Source organism: Microtus oregoni, unplaced genomic scaffold (genome assembly GCF_018167655.1).
Source record: "Microtus oregoni isolate MIOR12 unplaced genomic scaffold, Mior012 000042F_ref0000377, whole genome shotgun sequence".
Classification (NCBI taxonomy): Eukaryota; Metazoa; Chordata; class Mammalia; order Rodentia; family Cricetidae; genus Microtus; species Microtus oregoni.
This window is the reverse complement of record NW_024543209.1, coordinates 16,814,005-16,834,282: the sequence shown is the minus strand read 5'-3', so window position 1 is coordinate 16,834,282 and position 20,278 is coordinate 16,814,005. Positions and strand designations below refer to the sequence as shown.

Below are 20,278 nucleotides of genomic sequence, written 5' to 3'. Positions count from 1 at the left end.
TTTCTTCTTTGAGAAACTCGTCACAGACCCACGATTGTTGCCCATAGTGGGATAAGCCTTCTAAATCATGGTAGAATGGTTATAGCTCAAAGACACACGAGTTATTAAAAAATAAATAAGACATAGAAATAAAAAGTGACATTTCTTCTATTATGCTGCCTGTGAGATTATCTTTTGTGATTTGAAAATGCAGACTTTAGAATACTATGTGACCCTAAGCTTCATGGTTCTTTGCAGAAACAAACAACGCTACCTAATCGATGTGTGTATGGTGCCACCTTGCAAAGCTATGTCCTGTGATGGGACAAAAATTTGCATTTTTCTAAATTAGAAAATGAAAAGTGACTTATCTATAGAGAATTTTCTCATAAAACACATTTTAAAGCAAAAATAAAGCCTGCGGTTGGATCACAGTCATTTACTTCTGTAACAGACGCTACAATGTTCTACCGAAATTCAGTTTCTCCTCTTGGATTCGTTTGAAATGCCTTTACTGTAAGAAACATATCTGCTTCATTCTTTTTCACACAGCCAGCAGCTTACACATGTCTAGAATTCTTACAACAGATAAAGCTAATTTGGCAGTGAGGAGAAACTGCAGCTTGGAGAGTTTGGACAGAGTTTCAACTCCAAACTGCCTACAGCAGCCCTCCTGCACAAAGCGGTTCCCTTAGCAAGTAGAAGGGCCGCAGTGCTACAGGAACAAGGCCATAAGCCAGTCAAATGACTCAGCCACCTAAGACCCAGGGTCCCAGCTTCAATACTTAAGATAATGATACCAAAACAATAAGTTTGAAACCTACAGTGCCAAAATCCAGTTGAGAATAAAAATAACACACAAATAAATAATGACAAAAATAGCACCATTTTCTGGAACTTTCTTCATAAGCAGCCACTAACTGCTGCTAATCTTGGATAAGCTGAGGCACTAGCCCAGCCCTGCACAGCTGATACTACCAATTAACCAGAGAAGAAACTGCCTTGTGCTGCTCAGAAGAGAAATCAGATTGCTGAGCTGGAAGCAATTACAAAAGTTCCCTAACCAATTTCTAAAATTCATGTTTCCTTTTCTTAAATTATGTATGAAACATGAGTGGGTTCGTATAAAGTCATGATGCAATGCTATCAACAGTAAGGATCAATTATGAAGGAATGAAGATAATTCTTTACGCTTAAATAGCCATGTTGTTGTTTTATATTTTTCACCTTTTTTCAAGTGAAATGAGATAGGTTTTTAAAAGTCTGTGGAATTTCATAATGTTGAGAAGTACCGCCTCCTATAACTTATAATTAACAGTGGTTCATTACAGAATATTTAACCATGCAAACATGTGTTGCATTTGTTTAATTATATAAAAAATATGCTGTGTTTCTTTATGTTGTGGCATACTTGTTGAATTAAGTAAAGATGTGTTGCTGTTTAGTCTTGCCTGCCAAAGGCACCTGATTCATCTAATAAACAGCTGAATGGCCAATAGCAAGACAGGAGGTATTGGTGGAACTTCCAGGCAGGGAAAGTAAGTAGGAGAAGGCATTCATGTAGGCGTGAGGATTAGAGAAAAGGAAAAGACGCTATAAGCCAGCCAGACATAGAGGAAGCAGGAAAGTAGGACATAGAGAATGAAAGAAAGGTAAAAAGCCCCGAGGGAAGACATAGATGATACAAACAGGTTACATTAGTTAAAAGAGCTAGCGGAACAAGTCTAAGCTAAGGTTGTTCATAATTAATAATAAAGCTCCAGGTCTTTATTTGGGAGCCGGTGGGCAGCCCAACGAAAATTCCAACTATAGTGGTTGGTTCATAGATCAGACACACTTGATATCCCCATCATCAAACAGACACATGGAAAGGCAAGCACCAGCCAAAACTACCAGCCAAGATGACCAAGTGCACAGAGAAGGTTTCTATCCAAACGTGTGCCCCTTCTGAAAATTGCTTCCAGGAATCCTGCTGCAAAAAAGACAATCTCCATGGTTTCCCCAGAACAAACAAACAAAACTGACACAGAAAACACAGTGTAACCAAAGCCCAACAACCTCCCTTTGCTTCTTATCAGCACCTGTTGAATGTGAACACAGCAAAGGAGTAAGTAAGATAAAACAAATGGTTAAAAAGTTGGCTTTTATGTCAATAAATGAACCAAGGGTATGTTTTTCTCTATTATATGAAACATTCCAAATTCCTGTTGATGAGAGCTTTAAATAGGCTGAATGAAGAAATGTGTTTGGAATGCAAACATTGTGACATTCAGGTTTAAGTGCTGAATGCAGTTTTCCAAGTTTCTTGCTAAAAGGAAAAGTACATTGCCAGTAACTATTAAGCCACAAGAGGAGGAGACAACAGACATTCTGAATGTTGGGTGTAAAAACACACCATGTTATATAGACAGATTAAAAACAAAGAAAAAAGAGGAAGTTCATGGTTTAAGCAGTTATGTGTCAAAACAACCATGACTCATGTTAAAGATAAGCCTTGCTATTTGCCGAGGGCAGGGGGCACTGATTCCTAGGGCAGGACAGCCCAGGCAGGCTGTTCTTCTCAGGGCTCTGCCCAGTGCCACTACTCCCAGGACCCACAGCTGTGGATCTCATTCACCCCACAAATGTCCGAACAAAATCCAGAGCAGTGTAGATGATGGCTGACTGACGGACTGACTGACGGACTGACGGACTGACTGACAGACTGATGGACTGACTGACTGACTGACTGACGGACTGACTGACGATGACTGACTGGCGGACTGACCGACTGACTGACTGACGGACTGACTGACTGACAGACTGACGGACGGACTGACAGACTGACGGACTGAATGACTGACGGACTGACCAACTGACTGACTGACGAACTGACTGACTGACAGACTGACGGACTGACTGACTGACGGACTGACTGACTGACAGACTGACTGACGGACTGACTGACTGACTGACAGACTGACGGACTGACTGACTGACTGACTGACGGACTGACAGACTGACTGACTGATGACTGACTGACGGACTGACGGACTGACCGACTGACGGACTGACTGACTGACTGACAGACTGACGGACTGACGGACTGACAGACTGACGGACTGAATGACTGACGGACTGACCAACTGACTGACTGACGGACTGACTGACTGACGGACTGACCGACTGACAGACTGACTGACTGATGACTGATTTCTTTCACTCATTCATCCCCTATTTTCCCTTTTCTATACCTAGATATGGGTGGTGCTGCAATGTGTTGTTTACCTGAGAGTGATTAACTGGAAAAGTCATACAGGACCATAATTAAAATAAACAAAGCCTGGATGATTAATCTGATACTATCCTCTCTTAGCTGAGGAGACACAATTAAGCTTCAGACAGCTAAAGAAACTTGAACCATTTTAAAAGCAGAATTGCTTAGAAGACGAATATGACTTCTTAAGGCGACTGACTTCACACATAATTCTAGAAACTCTTACCTTGAAAGGACTGCTTGGCTCTCTCTACAAGTTCAGCAATGGGATAGCTGGCCAGGTTTCCTCTGGCATGTTTAGTTTTGCAGTAGGTACAAGCATTGAGACACCTGTTCAAATGGTAGCAATAAATGAGGCTAAAAAACTTAAAGTCGCGGCATACATAAACTGACAGGCGAAACAAACAGTGCAGTGACATTTTAGTAACATTTGCTTAATTTATATGAGATACAAAATAAATTATCTACATGATTCATATTTAACCTCCATGAGGAGCACAGCTGATAATCCTTGTGACTTTTATCTGAGAGAGAATGATCACAGAAAGCCACAGATTATCCTCAACACACAAATGTACAAGCAAAGTTTATAAATATTTTAGATGATTAAACACATGTATCTATGCGAACCCAAGTTTATAAACCCCATGATTAATCAAAGGAAAGCCAACACAAAGCGCCTAGTTTTTGTAAACTACCAGTATTTATTTGGCCATCAAATAACTAGAAATTTTTTAGTATTACTTATATGCAGCTTTTATGTAATATTAGCTTATCCACTGAACTTTTAAGTAATGACTTAACATTAAATGAACAGGGAACAGCATTTTTATAAAAGTGGAGACTTTCGGAAAATTTCAGATTATTTTCCTCTCAAAGAGAAAAATATTAAGACGCTGCTGTGAGCATTCTGGGAGCTACACTGGAAGAGAAAACAAACAAGATGACAAGAGTACTGTGCAGATGTAAAACTGATTCATGGCCCAGCAGTGCTCAGGCACGGGTAAGAAGTTACCTGTCCACACTAGAATACTGGTTCTTTCAGTTTTGAAATACAATTTAAATAAAATTACCAAATAAAAGAAATTTTTTAATATATAAAAAGATAAAAATCTAAAAACACTGAACAAAATAGAAGTTGTCTGTCCTCAGTGATTCAGTATCCACTCTAAGGAACAAGGCCCTCAAAAGATCATTATTACACAAATGCTTTAAATTTTCATACTATAAAAAAAAATTTGATAAATGTTACCAAGATGATTGTACTGGCATATAACTGTGAAAAATATGTGAATCACTCTCCTTAATAGTTAAGCCAACAATAAGCTTGATGTCTGACAGTTATGCATGTAATTCTAGGTAACAGAAACATGTACGCTTTGAAAGGTGTTGTACTATTTAACCAACCACTGATCGTGACATTTCAACACTGTTCCTCCCAAGTACTTTACATTTAGTTTAACAATTGAGGGCCTTCTGCAATGTTAGAAAAATGATGCTTAGCTGTGCTGTACAGAGAGGATAGCCCTTCTGTTCCCCCGACTGAAGAGAAATGTTAGACTAGGCACACAGGAGCTCCTTTAGCCTTGTCTGTACAGTGGGGGTAGGGAATGGGGAGGTGCAGAGCATATTATCAACAATGTCCACCACACAGAATGGGAATCGACATCAAAAAGTAAGACAAGTGAATAGCCCAAAGTTAGAGAACAGCTCAGGTTCAAATTCCACCGTGCTAGATGTCAACTCTATGTATGAATTTATGTCCTATAACAAATGTGCATCAGGCATCCCTGGGGTGGGGTGGTAGAGCTTTGTTTAGCAGAAATGAGGCTCTGGTTTCCACTTCCAGAATTCCAGTATCACAAACAAAAAACAAGCACCCAAAACAACAACAGAAAGCATCCTCACTTCATATACATATACAGGAAGAAAGACGGTCCTCATGCAGTGGTACAGAGAAACTTTGGGTGACTGTCCAGGCAGCAAGACATCTCTGTCATTTCTAGAGTTTGAAAGTTGCTTATTTCTTGTTTGCTTAGGTAATATTGTATCTTTCTGGAGTCTTTGATGGAGTTGAAGAATAGTTAGTTATAGTTATAATTTTCCTTAGTTGTGATAAAGAGAAAATAGATGTGAATATTGTAATTTTTACTTGATAACTGTTTTGTTATATGTAATTTTGCTATGTTAAAGTTAAAGCCTTCCCTTTTTTTTGTTTAAACAGAAAAAGAGGAAATGATGGAGGAAGGTCATTGGTTAAAAAATAAAGAAACTGCTTGGCCCTCATAGGTTAGAACATAGGTGGGTGGAGTAAACAGAACAGAATGCTGGGAGGAAGAGGAAGTGAGCTCAGACTCGATAGCTCTCCTCACTGGGGCAGACGCGATGAAGCTCCGACCCAGGATGGATGTAGGCTAGAATCTTCCCGGTAAACGCACCTTGGGGTGCTACACACATTATTAGAAATGGGCTAGTCCAGGTGTGAGAGTTAGCCGAGAAGAGGCTAGATATAACGGGCCAAGCAGTGTTTAAAAGAATACAATTTGTGTGTTGTTATTTCGGGGCATAAGCTAGCCGTGCGGGAGCCAGGCGGGACAAAAAGCAGGCCCGCAGTTCCATCAACACTCCTTTCTTTGTTCCATCCAGATAAAGGGCACTGGGAAGCCCAAGGGACATCTTGAGAGAAGCCACTAAGACCTCTGATTAGGGTTGCTCCTTATGGGATACCACGTCAGAGGAAATGGTAGGGAAGGGAAAATGGGAAGAAGAAAGGAGAAAGTAGTGTTTAAAACAAAACGCAGGTGAATTGATACAGGTAAACCATGTAGAAAAGTTTTTACTGTTGGCCACTAGGGTGTTTTGTGCAACTAGTGTTAACACCAGGAACTGTATTAAGTTTAGATTACCAGATGACAGGTATGTCAAACTCTGCAGAAGAGATGCCCTGAGAATGGCCTGGCTTAAAATTAACAAGAGCTAGTTCCAGGACAGGCTCCAAAGCTACAGAGAAACCCTGTCTCAAAAAAAAAAAAAACAAACCCAAAAATAAAATAAAATAAAAGCAAATAATTACTCAATAATGGTAGAAGCACAGCCTCTCCACAAAAACCAGCCTATGAAAATGTGCTAAAAGTGGAAATAAGTAATATAGCAAAACATTCCTAGTAGTCAAAAGGGCCAGGAAACAGGAATCCTCCATTAGGAACGCAGCGTGCCCTTCTCTCGGCTGCTTCCCCAAGTTGTGGAGGAGGCATTTTCAGACCCTAAATTTTCAAAGCATAAGACAGATTCATTCTCATCTGTCAACACAAAAACAAAAGCTTACTAATGATAGGAACCTTAAACTTAACAATTCTAAAGTGCACACTTCTGGAAGCAAGCCACAACAGGACCAACTCGGGCAGCAGTCTTATGTCTAACTAATAGGAGGGGTCTGTTAGAGAGACAAAACACAGTGCCAAAGCAGAAAAGAATGAGGTTTTTTTGATGTTTCAAAACAGTTTTTTTTTTCTTTCTTGCAGTCACCAGGACCTGTGCTGAGCAATAATTTCAACACTTCAAACCTCCTTTAAAATAAGGGAATTCATGATAGACCGTTTCAATTGTCCTTAAGCAATTAAACAACTGTCCAAGAGTAGGAACTCTGAGCCAGTTTCTTCAACTGTCAGAAAACAAAAGATCTTTGAAGGCTAACTACTAAAAGCCAAAACCAAACTGAGGTGGCCACTGAGCTGCAAGGATGCAGGAAACCCTGCAAAAACCCTGGCTGTGGTGACAGAAGAGAAAGCCCAACACACCTACACATCTGTGAGCTGGCCGTTGGCCAAGAAACACTGACAGGCTCAAGAGCATAGCGATTAGATTGAACTCAGTACTGCAACCCCAGAGCCTGGGAGAACATATGCAGTAGAATATTTTTAGACTACATAAACTAAACAAATGAAATAACAATGAAGGTTCAAAAATCATGATATTCCAAAAGATTGGAACACATGATAACATACTGACTCAATACTTGACAATGAGAAGCAAATGAAAACAAAGCCCAACAGCATAGTCTTTTCAAAAACATTAGATACTATAAGTTCTGTAATAATTTAGAAACCATAGTCACAATCGAAAACATATCCCATATTATCTGTTTCTAATGAAGAGGGGACAGAGTGATAAACCTAATATGACTTAAGTTCCCGCTTCTCCTTGTTTCTTGAGAATAAATTTGGATATGCAAAACATATTTCAGAATAAAGCATTAAGACTGAAGTATTAATTACTAAAATAGGGCATTGTAGTTGCTCCATCTACTTTAATCCTACCTTATTTTTAATCAGTTAGTAGAGTATAAAATCGTTTTAGAAGCTTCAAGTGTGAGAAAACAATAAGCTCTCAGAGAGAGCTAAGTATTGGAAAAGCCACTTTACCTGGGCAAGAGCATTCTGTACTGAGCTATCATCATGCAACAGAAAAAGAAAAATCCAAGAAACAAATTGTTCGCATGATATAGGTTGAAACAGACCATGTTGGTAAACAGCACCAACTGTGCCTCTCATTGGGATCTTAAAGGATTTTTCCAAGGGAAAAGGACCTAGTGTTTGAACTGTTAAGCAAACAGACGAGATGCTATCAGCAGAATGATGAAGTCTTCAGGCAACAAAAAGATGCCTATTTGGCAAGGCTGAAACCCAAAGCAAAGGAAGATGGAGTGCTGGAAACACAGCAGAAGTGAGGCTGCAGAATCAGGGAGTCTTCAGCTTTCTGAAACCATCTCTCCAACCAGAGCAGATACCTTCCACACTCATCATTGACTCCCCATTCTCTCCAAAAGGCTGAGTTTCTAGGATAACTCAGTATCATCTTCCATTGTGCCCTTTCCAGACTTCCCTCTCTTGTGTGCTAAAAATTACATTATACAGATTGCACCTCTGTTCCTCCATTCTTTTCTTCAGATGGCTGAATTAATAGATTTTCACTCCCAAAGATTTCATCTCCGTTCCTTTTACCTGAAAGGATTATTCTTATGGCCAGTATCCATCAATACCCATAAAATTCAAGACCTTTAAAATGATTTCGGTAGGAATGGCATCTAATAACCACAAGAGAGGACTGCTGCAAGCTTGCCAGATACTAAGTTAGGCATTTTACATAATAAAGATGCAAGAGGCATTATCTGGATCTTTCATAAAGGAAACTGAAGCTCAAAGGAATTATAAAGTGTGTCCAAAGCTACACATAGCCAAGTCAGACTCGATTTCTTCTTCCCTCTTTCTTTCTTTGATGCTGGACATCACACCCAAGACCTCAAATACTTTAAGCTTGTGCTATTATAACCCCAGTCCTAGACCCAATCCATCTCATCAGAAATTCCCAAAGCATGAATTGCATTCTGTACTACTCTAATGACCTGAAAAATAACTCTCTGTAAGAATACAGACTAATTGTAAGAGCCTCTAAAAACCTCATAGTTGGAGTTGGTGAGATGCCTTCCTGAGTAAGAGCCCTTGCTGAACAACAATGGGGAATTTAAGTTCAAATCCTCAACACTTAATGTAAAAAGCTAGGTGTGGCCACCTGTGCAACTATAAACTAGGCAGTGTGGCAGGGTGGAGACAGGAGGACTACTAAAGATTTGGGCCACCAGCCTTGCTCCAGGTTCATGAAGGATACTGGCTCGGAGAAACCAGGAAGAGTCTTATAAAATAAGACACTTCCTCTTATTATACAGATCTACACTCCACACATATACACATATAAATAAAGACCTTGGAGTTGTCTTCAAAAGCATGTAGCAAGTTTTACCGTGGGCTACCACCTTTAACACAGTCCTTGCACACCTCTAAAATACTAGCAACGATGCTTCTGGAGACTGCACATCATCACTCTCATTCAGAGATGTGCTAAGCAGGAAAGTCCTCAGAAAGAGCTACATGGGGAGACAGAAGACACCATGTGTAGCAACAAGAACCTCCTCTAAAGTTAAACTAGCCTGTGCTGCCACTACTAGTTTTTAAACTACTTCTTTCATTGTTTGAGACTGCACCATATCCGCCTCCCTCTTCTTCCCTCTGAACTCTCCCACATTTCCTTCATTGTTCTTTTTCAAACCCATGGCCTCTTTTTTCATTAACTGTTGCTATACATGTACACACAAACATATATATGCATACATACATACACATGTGTGCACGCACGTGCACACACACATAAATATGCAAGGACAGCCTGCTCAGTATGTATGTATGTTCTCAGGGCTGACCATTCAGTATTAGATAACCAGTTGGTATGTCTTCACTAGAGCAGACCATTTTTCCCTTCCTCAGCTCTCCCCAATTGTCTATAGTTCTTCGTGTAGGGTTGAAAGCTTGTGGGGTTTCCTTCATCCATGTTAGCAGATATGTTGTCCTCATTGAGCTCATATTTAGGCAGACATGTTGTTGGGCATGGGTATAGTTTCTGACATTTCCAGAAGACATAATCTCACAGCAAATTCCCTGTTCCTCCTGCCTCTGACAATCTCTCCACTCCTATTCCACAATGATTACTGAGCCTTAAAAGGAAATACAGGAGTTATTGCATATCCCTGTAATTTGAATGTTGTGGCTTTCTGTAATGCTCTCTGTCAAAAGGAGAAGTTACGTTATAACACTGGATGAGGACTACACTTATCTGTGAGGATAGGATCCACTATTACTATTGAAAAGAAAAAAAAGCAAAATACAAAAATAAAATAATGCTAAAATACAAGTGTACACATATAGTTTCAAGACACTCATTATATTTTCCTTACATTTCTTAACTCTCCAGAGACCAACATAGAACCAGCAAGGTCTCTGGAACCTATTTCTACAGAACATTCTTTATCGTATCCCCAAGTTTGCCTTATAAGTCTAGAAAAATACAATGGAGTACTACACAGCAGAAAAAAATTAGATCATGACATTTGAAGGCAAATAGATGGCACTAGAAAAGATTTTGAGTTAGGTAACCCAGACCCAGAAAGACAAATATCACATGTACTCATAAGTGGTTTTTAAACATAAAGCAAAGAAAACCAGCCTAAAAATCACAATCCCCAAAACCTAGAAGAAAATGAGGACCCTAAGAGAAACATACATTGGATGTAATCTACATGGGAAGTAGAAAAAAACAAGATCTCCTTAGTAAATTGGGAGCATGGGCGTCATGGGAGAGGTTGAAGGGGAGGAGAGAGGCAGGGAGGGGAGCAGAGAAAAATGTAGAGCTCAATTGCTGCAGGAAGGTGTATAGCTAACAACTACCTGCCTACTGGGGCGTGGCCTCATAGACTATTTAACTGGATATGGAAGCGCATCCAGCCCTTTTCCTTTCTGCCTTTCCTCCCTGGACCCTGGTTTTGCTGGTTCAGTTTGTTTGGATCTCATCTTTATCCATCGTTCATGCAGATAATCCTGATTTGTAAGTTTTATCTATTAATAAATACCTGTATAGTTCTTAGTTCTGAGCTAGTGTGGGATTCCTTTTATGAAGCACCAGATCTCTCCGCGTTCACTGTCAATTAAAAAAAAGTCTAGAAAAATCTTCAGAATTTAAAATGCACAGAAAAAATGGCAAGAAAACATCTCTGCTCAACTGAGTACTACCCTACTAGCAAATATATCAACTGGTGGAGTGAAGAATGAATATCACTCATAAGTATCAGAGATAATGCCAGGTGAGCTGTCCATGTTCTCTATGTGTAGTTCATGGTTTACTTCCTGGGAAGTGGTTTCATGACCACAGCAACAGCAACTATTGCCTGGAGCTGGAAGTTCTGGCTCACTGCTGCTGCTGTTCAGCCTCCCCAAAGTACCACATCGCATGCTGTTGGCCAGGAGTGGGACAGAAATTTGATGTGTGGTTCCTATGGAATGGCTAACACTTTCACATTCTTTCAAGAGTCTCAAGTCCAACAAAACCCTGAGGTCAATGGAATACTGTCACGCTTAAAAACAAGACACAAACACTCTTAAATTTTTTTCATGGAAGCCGGGCGATGGTGGCGCACACCTTTAATCCCAGCACTTGGGAGGCAGAGGCAGGCGGATCTCTGTGAGTTCGAGACCAGCCTGGTCCACAGAGAAACCCTGTCTCGAAAAACCAAAAAAAAAAAAAAAAATTCATGGAATAACTCAGGGCTGGGCATAGCAGAATGGACAAATGCATGATTACACACACAAGAACATCTGTACACATACATGCACGCATGCGTGCACATGCACACATTGAGAGAGAGAGACAGAGACAGACTTTCCCACTTCTACCCAAAACTCTTGTTCTGTGTAATTGCTTGTTTGGGGCTTGGCTTTCTCTTTAGGTGCAAACACCTGGCCAGATTACTAGATTTACTGAAGATTAAGAATACAAACAGGACTTGCTTCCATAAATACTTTCAGTGGTGGTCCTACTACATATGGTGGAGATAAACCCAATGATTAAGTGAGAAGCAGCATTTATTCCTTGTGAATTCCCAGCAAAGAATGCTGTTAAGTGAGCAACACTTGATAGCTACACTCACAGATATTCTAAGGTCAACATAAGGGAAACAATCGTCAGCAAAGACTGACCCAGGGTTATGATGATCCCACTGAGCCGCATGCTAAACATACCAACCCAATGCTCTGAAGAACGGACCTCAAGCTACAGCTTCAAAGAAGAAACAGCGAGAACGACTGCCTTTGCCTCCTCTGCAGCTCTATAGCCTGATCTCTGCCAAGGTGAAATCCACAGGAAACACTGCTTGGAACTAAGTCTATACTATTTACCAGGTGCCCCATTTGGGCGCCTACGATAAAAGCTATTGTTCTAACATGGGTCAAAACATCCTGAGAAAGACGGGAAATTGTTACATTTCAAGAGCATTGAAACAAGAAAGCTTACTTCAGATACACGTCTAACAAGTAAGAATATAAAGTGTTCGGGTGGTAATTCCATGAGGAATAGAGATGAGGTCTTCAAACAGAAAACAGAAGACAAAGCCTAGCATGGATGCAGCATCCTGGCATTTACAGCTCAACACATACTCCAGGAGGACAACGCTGGGAAAAAAATACTAAAAATTATAAACCTCAACTAGTATCAAAACTCAGTCTCTACTTTCTGAACTGATGACATAAAGCAGAGCCAGGACACATACCATGACCAGAGAGACACAATGATGGTGAAGCTCTGGGCTGTCCAGACCCTGGCTAGTGCGCCGATAGCCCCAGGCATGAGAGACAAGGCATATGAGAAGAGTGCTTCCCTCTCAGGCCTTTGGTAGGAGCAGTTCTAGGGAAGGAGGTTAGGGTGAATTTTAAAAACACTCTCTCTGGGGCTGGAGAGACGGTTCAGGAACTAAGAACACTAGCTGCTCTTGTAGATGACCCCAGATTTGGTTCCCAGTAACCCACATGGAACCTCACAACTATATGTAACTCCAGTTCCAGGGGGTCCAAACACCTGACCTCTGAGGACACGGAACACACATGTGATGTACACATATACACAAAGGCAAACGGTTGTGCACACAAAAATAAAGAAATCGTTTTAATGACCCCATGAAGTAACTAATTCAATCATTTATAAAGACTGACAGTTTTAGAAATATTAAGTCTAGAAAAGGAAAAATATATCTCAGATAAGGGAAGTAAGTCAATTTAAAAACTCAAATGTTGGGATTAGAGTATACCTCCATGGTAGAGTATTTGCCAACCGTGCAAGAAACCGTGTTCATTTCCAGCACACCCTACATGGTGCTTTGTAAGAGATGTTCGCCATAGCATCAGGTATCTGAATAATTGGTGCTCAGTTGGTGGTGGTGTTTAGGTAGGTCTAGGAGGTGTGGCCTTGCTGGAGGAAATACGTCATTGGAAGCAGGCTGGGGTTTCAAAGCCACACAACATCTGCAGTGTGCTCTCTTTAATACCTGCTGTGGGTCAAGATGTAAGCCCCCAGCTTTCTGCTCATGTTGCCAGGCCTTTGCTCTGCCATCATGGACGACTTTGAATCTTAAGTCCAAAGAAAGCCTTTCTCCTGCAACTTGCCTTGGTTTTGGTGTTTTATCTCAGTAAGCAAAAAGTAACTAACACATAGAGACAGGAAAAACAAAAAAGCAAAAAACATTTTTGAGATTAGTCAGTTGGGAGGAACTTACCAGGAGGCTGACGCAGCTATCTAGTGGCAGGCAAGGCTGCAGTATGACAGACCTGGATCTCTCCTGCTCTATTTCTTTATTCAGGCATCTAATTAGACACAGCATAACCTCAGTTTCTGTTTCATTGCCTGAGTGGTGCTGCTTTTCCTTTTATCTATATATTATATATTCTATACAAACAGTTTTGTGATAGCATGTGAACACAGTACTGTTGGTAATACGATAATGGAATTCCTGCCCTTCAAAGAGGCTTTGTAAAAGATTCATCTGTTTGGTTTATTGCAAGGCTTTTCTTTTCCTGCTGCTAATTCCTGATTCTACCTTAAATCTTGAAGACATCTCCAAGAGAAGGACATAAGTTCCCTAACAATTCTGTCACAGAACATGCTGAAGTGGCCTCTTCTATCCTCTTTTTCCATCATTTACTTTGAAGACAGAAGCCTGAGGAAGCAAATTTGATGTCTTTTCAACAACTGGCCCAATGAAAAGGCCAAGGGAAGGAAGTTGTTAACACAAGGTTAAGGAAGCAGGGCCCTTGGTACACAGTGCATCTTCATCTGCTTTGGAGGCATCCTGTGTTCTAGGGTTCCATTGTTTAGGTGGGAGAAACTTGATGGTGAGGCGGCACAGGGGACCACAGCTGCATCCACTGAAGAGGTCCTTCGGCTGGAGTTTGGCAGTGGGGTAGGAAGTTCATTTCTGCTTCACGGGTATTGTGTTTCTTTTTTCCGAGACTCTCACACCAATATTGATTTTCACCATGTCCATGCCTTCCTCTCCTTGCCCCAGTTCCTCCGGAACTCTCTCAAATCCATGACCACTGCTATCGTTTCCTACTACCCTTCCTTGAAAGTGAGAGCTCGAACTGTAACCACTGCTATGCTTGCTCCAGCATTACGGACAGACATGAATGAGGAACTCTTTAACTAAATATTTCGTGACCATGAAGCATTACTACAGACCTGAGACAGGGACCAGGACCACCCTGAGATCCTGGGCTTGAACAGGATTTGACTCTTGAGTATTCCTCTTCTGGAAGTGGTAGTGTGATATCTCTGAAGGTCATGTTTTGCTAAGGAATGTGTGCAGGTGAGGGTGTTTAGGTGTGATACTGTCCAGTTCTTCCTTGTATGTCTGAGTGAGCACTGTCACTAACCACCAGGTTTGAGTACTATCAACTCATTCTGGATTCTCACCGGTTTGGTGAAATTATCTGCATTGTGTCGATCTTAGTATTTGGAATTGCAGCTCTGTTAGCAGGGACGAGTAGGTACTAATCCTGGTTTCTCATCTGTTTCTTTCCCTTGTCCTCCTCGCTCCCTGGTCTAGACATATAACTCAGTCCAGTGTGCTCAAGCAATAAAATCACTTCAAACAAATAATTAAATAAAACGAAAGATTGTGTGCGGGCTATAAAGTTATACTGAGATGTGTTTGGTTGTCTGAGAGAAATTTGGCCAGATTCCATCCAGCAATTAGTCTAACCCTTTTACGGAGAAAGAGAGAAGGGGAGGGAGGGAGGGGAGGGAGGGGGGAGGGAGGGAGGGAAAGAGATTTTGATCAAAGATCTACTTTTCTCTCACATAGTCTAGAAAGGTCAAAGTAACCTGTCAGCACCTGTCCCAGGGTGCACAGCATGGCTCATGCAAACATTCCACTCCTTTGTCCAATGAATCGGGTGAGTCTGGCAAGTACCCTCAACCAAAGTCAGTTAGCCCTCAGCATTCACAAAGAACCTACTAGTAGCCCAGGAAAGCACACGGGACAAAATTCCTATCAAGAAAATACTGAGCATTCCTAGGGAGATACTGCTTTATGCTTAACATGGAACATTTTTGTTCTAGAGATTGTGACACAGGGGGGTTCAGTGAAAAATTTTGAGTAGAGATACACTGACCAAATAACCGATGTATCTACTAACATCTATCAGGAACTGTAAGGAAACAACTAAATTTTAGACCCTCTTTAACAATGAAAACAATTTCTGGAGACAATGAGTCTCACTGTGTAGCCCAGGCTGGCGTAAAACTCAGGGTCCTCCTTGCTCAGCTAAGAAGACAGCTGTGTTCCCCCACATCCAGCTCTGGGGCAATCTTTCACATTTGCATTTTTTCTAGTTGCCAACTTTCTGAATGCTTGGTGTTAGGTCACACAAGGCAGAAAGAATGAGCACAGCCCTGCATCAATCACGAAAATTACAGAGTAGGTGCACAGCAAAGGCCCTGCAGAAGGGCCTGTGTAGAGAGCTGCTTAAGCTTCTGAATTTGTGGGAAATCAAAAGAAAAAGAAATAGAGATGAAAATCTTCAAACACAAACTCATCAAGGTCATTATTCTAATTTTGCAGCTAAAAAATAAATACTACACAATTTAGCTAATAGAACTCAAGAAGAAAAACACAAATTGAAAGTTTGCAGTGCGAATTCTAATGGTCTTAATAATAAAAACCCAGAGTCAGATATTAGGGGGTGAAAGCTAAGAGAAACTCCCCAAAATTAGGGCTGGGAAAGAGTTTTGTTTCTGTCTTTTCAGGATTATGAAGGCATCCAACTGAGGAATCTAAACACCACTGGACAAACGAGATATATGACAAATAGGACAAACCATCAAGAAAAAAATGTCCTAAGAAAAAGAGTAAATTGGCCTATTAGTATATCACATCTCCAACAGGATAGTATTTCATAAATTTTTCCAAATGTTTGCATCTGCTGTTCTCTACAGACATATAATGCAAATGGTCTTTTTGTAGTCCCAGTACAATTAAAAATTAAAGCTGGCTATGGACTTCTAGTGTGGCTCTGCTTCCCTAAACCCAAGCATACTTGTGAAAGGAAAATCACCCCAAATCTCTCCTATCAGAAGAGTCACCTGATATGGAAAAGAAGAAAAACAAAATTAAGAAACTATTTTATTTCCACTAATATCATAATCCTTTGATTTTATTTTGACTCTTTAAAGCTTTTCTTAAGGCATAAATATTATCTCAAACTTGTAAGATTAACATATATATTTTAAACTTTTTGTCATGATATTAATGGTCATATAAAGCACTAACTAATTCTAGAAAAAGTTCTTCATTAAGTTTGTGTACATAATTTTGGGTTTAAGCCTCTATCAGTTTTCTGCAGTGAACCACGAGCACACCTAAAGGATGATGGGGTCCCACAACAATGGTTCCACCAGGACTATGACCAACACCACTGAAAACACTACCTAAAGATCAGCCTTGGACTACAAAGTGCTCAGGACAATTTCAAGGTAACTAGCGGAGATGATCCAGCTCACAGACTACTCTAGCCAGGACGTGAGACAAGCCCTGCACTTTCCCATTACGCAGAGACTGGACAATGAAAGACATAGCTACCTCTCCCAGGACTTGACAATTAACCCAAATGTTTTCTTTTCAGGGTCTCCTAAAGATGCCATCTTCCCCAGACAGCAGGGAGTAAACTTAGAAAATGTAATGCCAACATTCCCAAGAAATGGGTGGGTGGTTTTTGGTCTTTCACTAGGTTATGGATAGTTGTCATTTTTTTCGGGGGGTTAGTTACAAGTTGTTATTGGTGATGGATACGAGAAAAGTTGAACAAAGGAGATTAGATTCACGGTTCTTGTTTTGAAAAGAAAAAAAGGGATTTAGAAATAGAACAAAAAGGTAGATTATTGAATTTACTTTTAAACCAAAAGAGCAACTACTAATTTTAAATATTTTACATTGACATGGATTTTTGCATATTGATACAAATTTAAGGTTATTTTTGTTAGAATATAATGTACACAAATTTTTAACCTTGTTAAATGTATTGTACCTATAAAACTGATTTAACAATGTAATATAAATTTCTAGTCCTTGAAAATTATTATTACCAACTACTTAGGATAAGAAGGAAATGCAGGTTAGTATTAAGTCACCTATTACAATCAAACATATAGTCATATTAGGTATATGTTCAAGGCCAAACAGAGAAATATTTTAGATAGACGGGTCCTCTTCAAACACTTCAGAGATCTGCAAATATGGCATTTAAGATGTTTTAATAACATGGGTGCTTTTTGTTTTATGAGACATATTTGATCCTGGCAGCACAAATTTACTTAAAGAAGATGATGGACATCAAAGAAACTCCACATTGAATTTACTTTCTTTGTGTCAAAAGTAAGTCACTGGGCCAGAAACTGTTCTTGTGTCAATTGCTGACAGTATACTGTCCAAATTGGATTAGCAGGACACAGAAGAGAGTGACAATCAAGCCTTGCAAGATAAGGTAGCACAATCTTTCAAAAACCCTGCTTCATATAAAAATCTATCAAATAATTTATGTCTGTGGGCCAAAGATAGATACCCAATGTTGCAAAGGAACCTTGGGTGACTGTTCAGGCAGCCAGCTGTTTCTGTCATTTCTCACAGTTTTTAGAAGTTGCTTGCTTGCACTTCCTACTTCTTCAGTTAATATTATTTCATTTTCAGGTCTCTGAGGGAGTTGAAGACTAGAAAGTTACAGTTATAGTTTTCCCAGTTCACCAGAAACAGAAAAAAAATGTTCTAAAGAGATGTAAAGTGGGAGCTGAAAAGATGGTTCAGAGGTTACGAGCACTGACTGCTCTTCCAAAGAATGCAGGTTCAATTCCCAGCACCCACATGGCAGCTCATAGCTGTCTATAACTCCTGTTCCAAAGGATCTGATGCACTTGTACAGACATACCTACAGGCAAAAGGTCTATGTACATAAAGCAAAAATAAATGAATTAATGTTTAAAAAAAACCAACAAGTGTAAAAAGCAAATCACAAAAGGACTAAAATGATGAAATTCCAAGCGAAAGGTAGGTAGAGTCGTCAAGTTCAGATGCAGAAAGTGGATAATGACTGCCAGGGATGAAGGCAAGAGGAAAATGGGATGCTGTTGTTAATGAACTCTGGAGCCAAACGGTATGGAGACCCTCACAGTAAAACCTAAGAATGAGGTGAGTGTTCCCAGGTTATAAAACCAAGAAAAGTAAAGAGCTCAGTTTTAAGGTGTGTGTGTGTGGGGGGGGGGGGGTTAAAAGTTGAGGTGAGTAGACAAAAGGTCTCACTCCATATTCTAGGACAGCTCTTACTAATGTAGCCAAGGTTAGACACAAACGCACTATGATCCTTCTACTTTAACCTCCTGAATGCTGGAGTTATAAGCATGAGTCACCATATCTGGCCGAAAACAAAGACTCCACAGATAGCTTAGTTGATAAAGTGCTTGCCTAGGCAATTGGAAATTCTCAGGCCACACAGAGACATTTCCCCAAGAATCACATCTGCAATTAGTCTCTGGGTTACACACACACACACACACACACACACACACACACACACAAATGGAGACATACACAGATACATAACTAGTTAATAACATTGTATAATAAAAACTGGAAAAAAAGAATAAAATTCTACAGACAACTTCAGGAGTTCACTGATCACCTAATGACTGTCAATGACCTACAAGAGATATAGATGGCTATTAAATTTCAACACTAACATGAAGAAACAGAAACCAAAGAGCTTTATACAGAATTCATACTCTGTTGTCCCTATACTGACTGCCAACCAGATCCCATGTCTAAATATAATGAAGTTTACTAAGCAGCCAAAATGAATCTTTCTACCCGAAGCTCTTTCCAAACAGAAACAAAGCAAGAGCAACCCCACATGTGCCGTTTGCATTTCATCAGTGTTTTCACACAGAACAAGAGAGCTGGTGCCTACACACCATTTCTCAGCATCAACACTCATTTCTTATGCAATTCCAAGTTTGGTTGGCAGGTTAGAGACATTTTTTCCAACCACAGACAAAACTTCTTTTGATACTCAAAGAAAATGTTCAAGGAAATGTTCCCAATAAAAAGACAACAAAACAATGGTGTGGAAGTACATCAGCAGTCTGGGGAACGGCTGATGTGACTCCAATTAACCTCGGGTAGCTTGTGACAATGAACTACCAACACACCTCGTCTGTCTCCAACCAGGAACTTAGAAATGCTTGCAGAATGCCCCTCTGTTGGGAGTGAAGCAGGAAGAAACTTCTGTGTTGTTTTTCGAGACAGTATCTCATATATAGCTCAGGCTCATCTCAAAAATTTTATTCTTTGCAACTTTTTTTCTTTTCTAAGAAAAGAACTCATGATTTGAGGGTACAGTTCATCATGGTAGGGAAGCACAGTGGAGAGCTCAGTTCTAGCTGTGGAGTCGGGAGCATGAAGCAGATGGTCGCATCAAATCCACAGTCAGGAAGCAGAGAGGGATGCTGGGGCTCCACCCACTTTCTCCTTTTATGCAGCCCACCACCCTGCCAATAGAAGGATGCTTCCCACCCACAGTGGGTCTTCGCTTCTCTGTTAAACCCAGAACTCTCCCCTCTGAGATTTCAGCCTCGTCCAGTTGACCAGGAAGACTGACCACCACAGAAAGCTCTGCACTAAGCCACACAATGTTTCCACAAATGAATTTAGGACTTTTGTCTAGGGACTCTGAACAACCGCACTTACTCTTTCCACCTCCGGGATGCTGAGCTCCTATTCTTCCTGTATCTGCTTTCCTATAGCTGAGATTATATACATAAACTGCTATGGAAATGGGGTCAAATCCATGGCCTCAAGCAGGTGAGGCCAAAATTCTACTGGCTGAGCTACAGCCCCCACCGCCAGAACTACATTTTTGAATCTTCTAGGTAATCTTATGATAACCTTGCAATGTTCAATGTACTAACAAATAGCATAGAAGCCCTTGATAATGAGTGTTTCATTTAATTTCTCATTTCTTGGGTGTTACAGAAAACTGATCACTATATGGAACGTTTGATTTTTGAAATTTAAAACCCATCATGTATCTTGAAAAGGGAGATTATATTAGGAGACTGGAGAGACAG

The 20,278-nt window shown here is 40.3% G+C and overlaps 1 protein-coding gene across 1 annotated transcript in view; it reads right to left on the bottom strand.

The window, feature by feature from the left end:
• The window catches only part of Cdkal1 (CDK5 regulatory subunit associated protein 1 like 1), a 532,123-nt gene that overhangs the window by 296,702 nt on the left and 215,143 nt on the right, over positions 1-20,278 (bottom strand). The window contains 1 exon segment of the mRNA XM_041633005.1: positions 3,462-3,565. Within this exon segment, the coding sequence (XP_041488939.1) occupies positions 3,462-3,565 (104 nt within the window).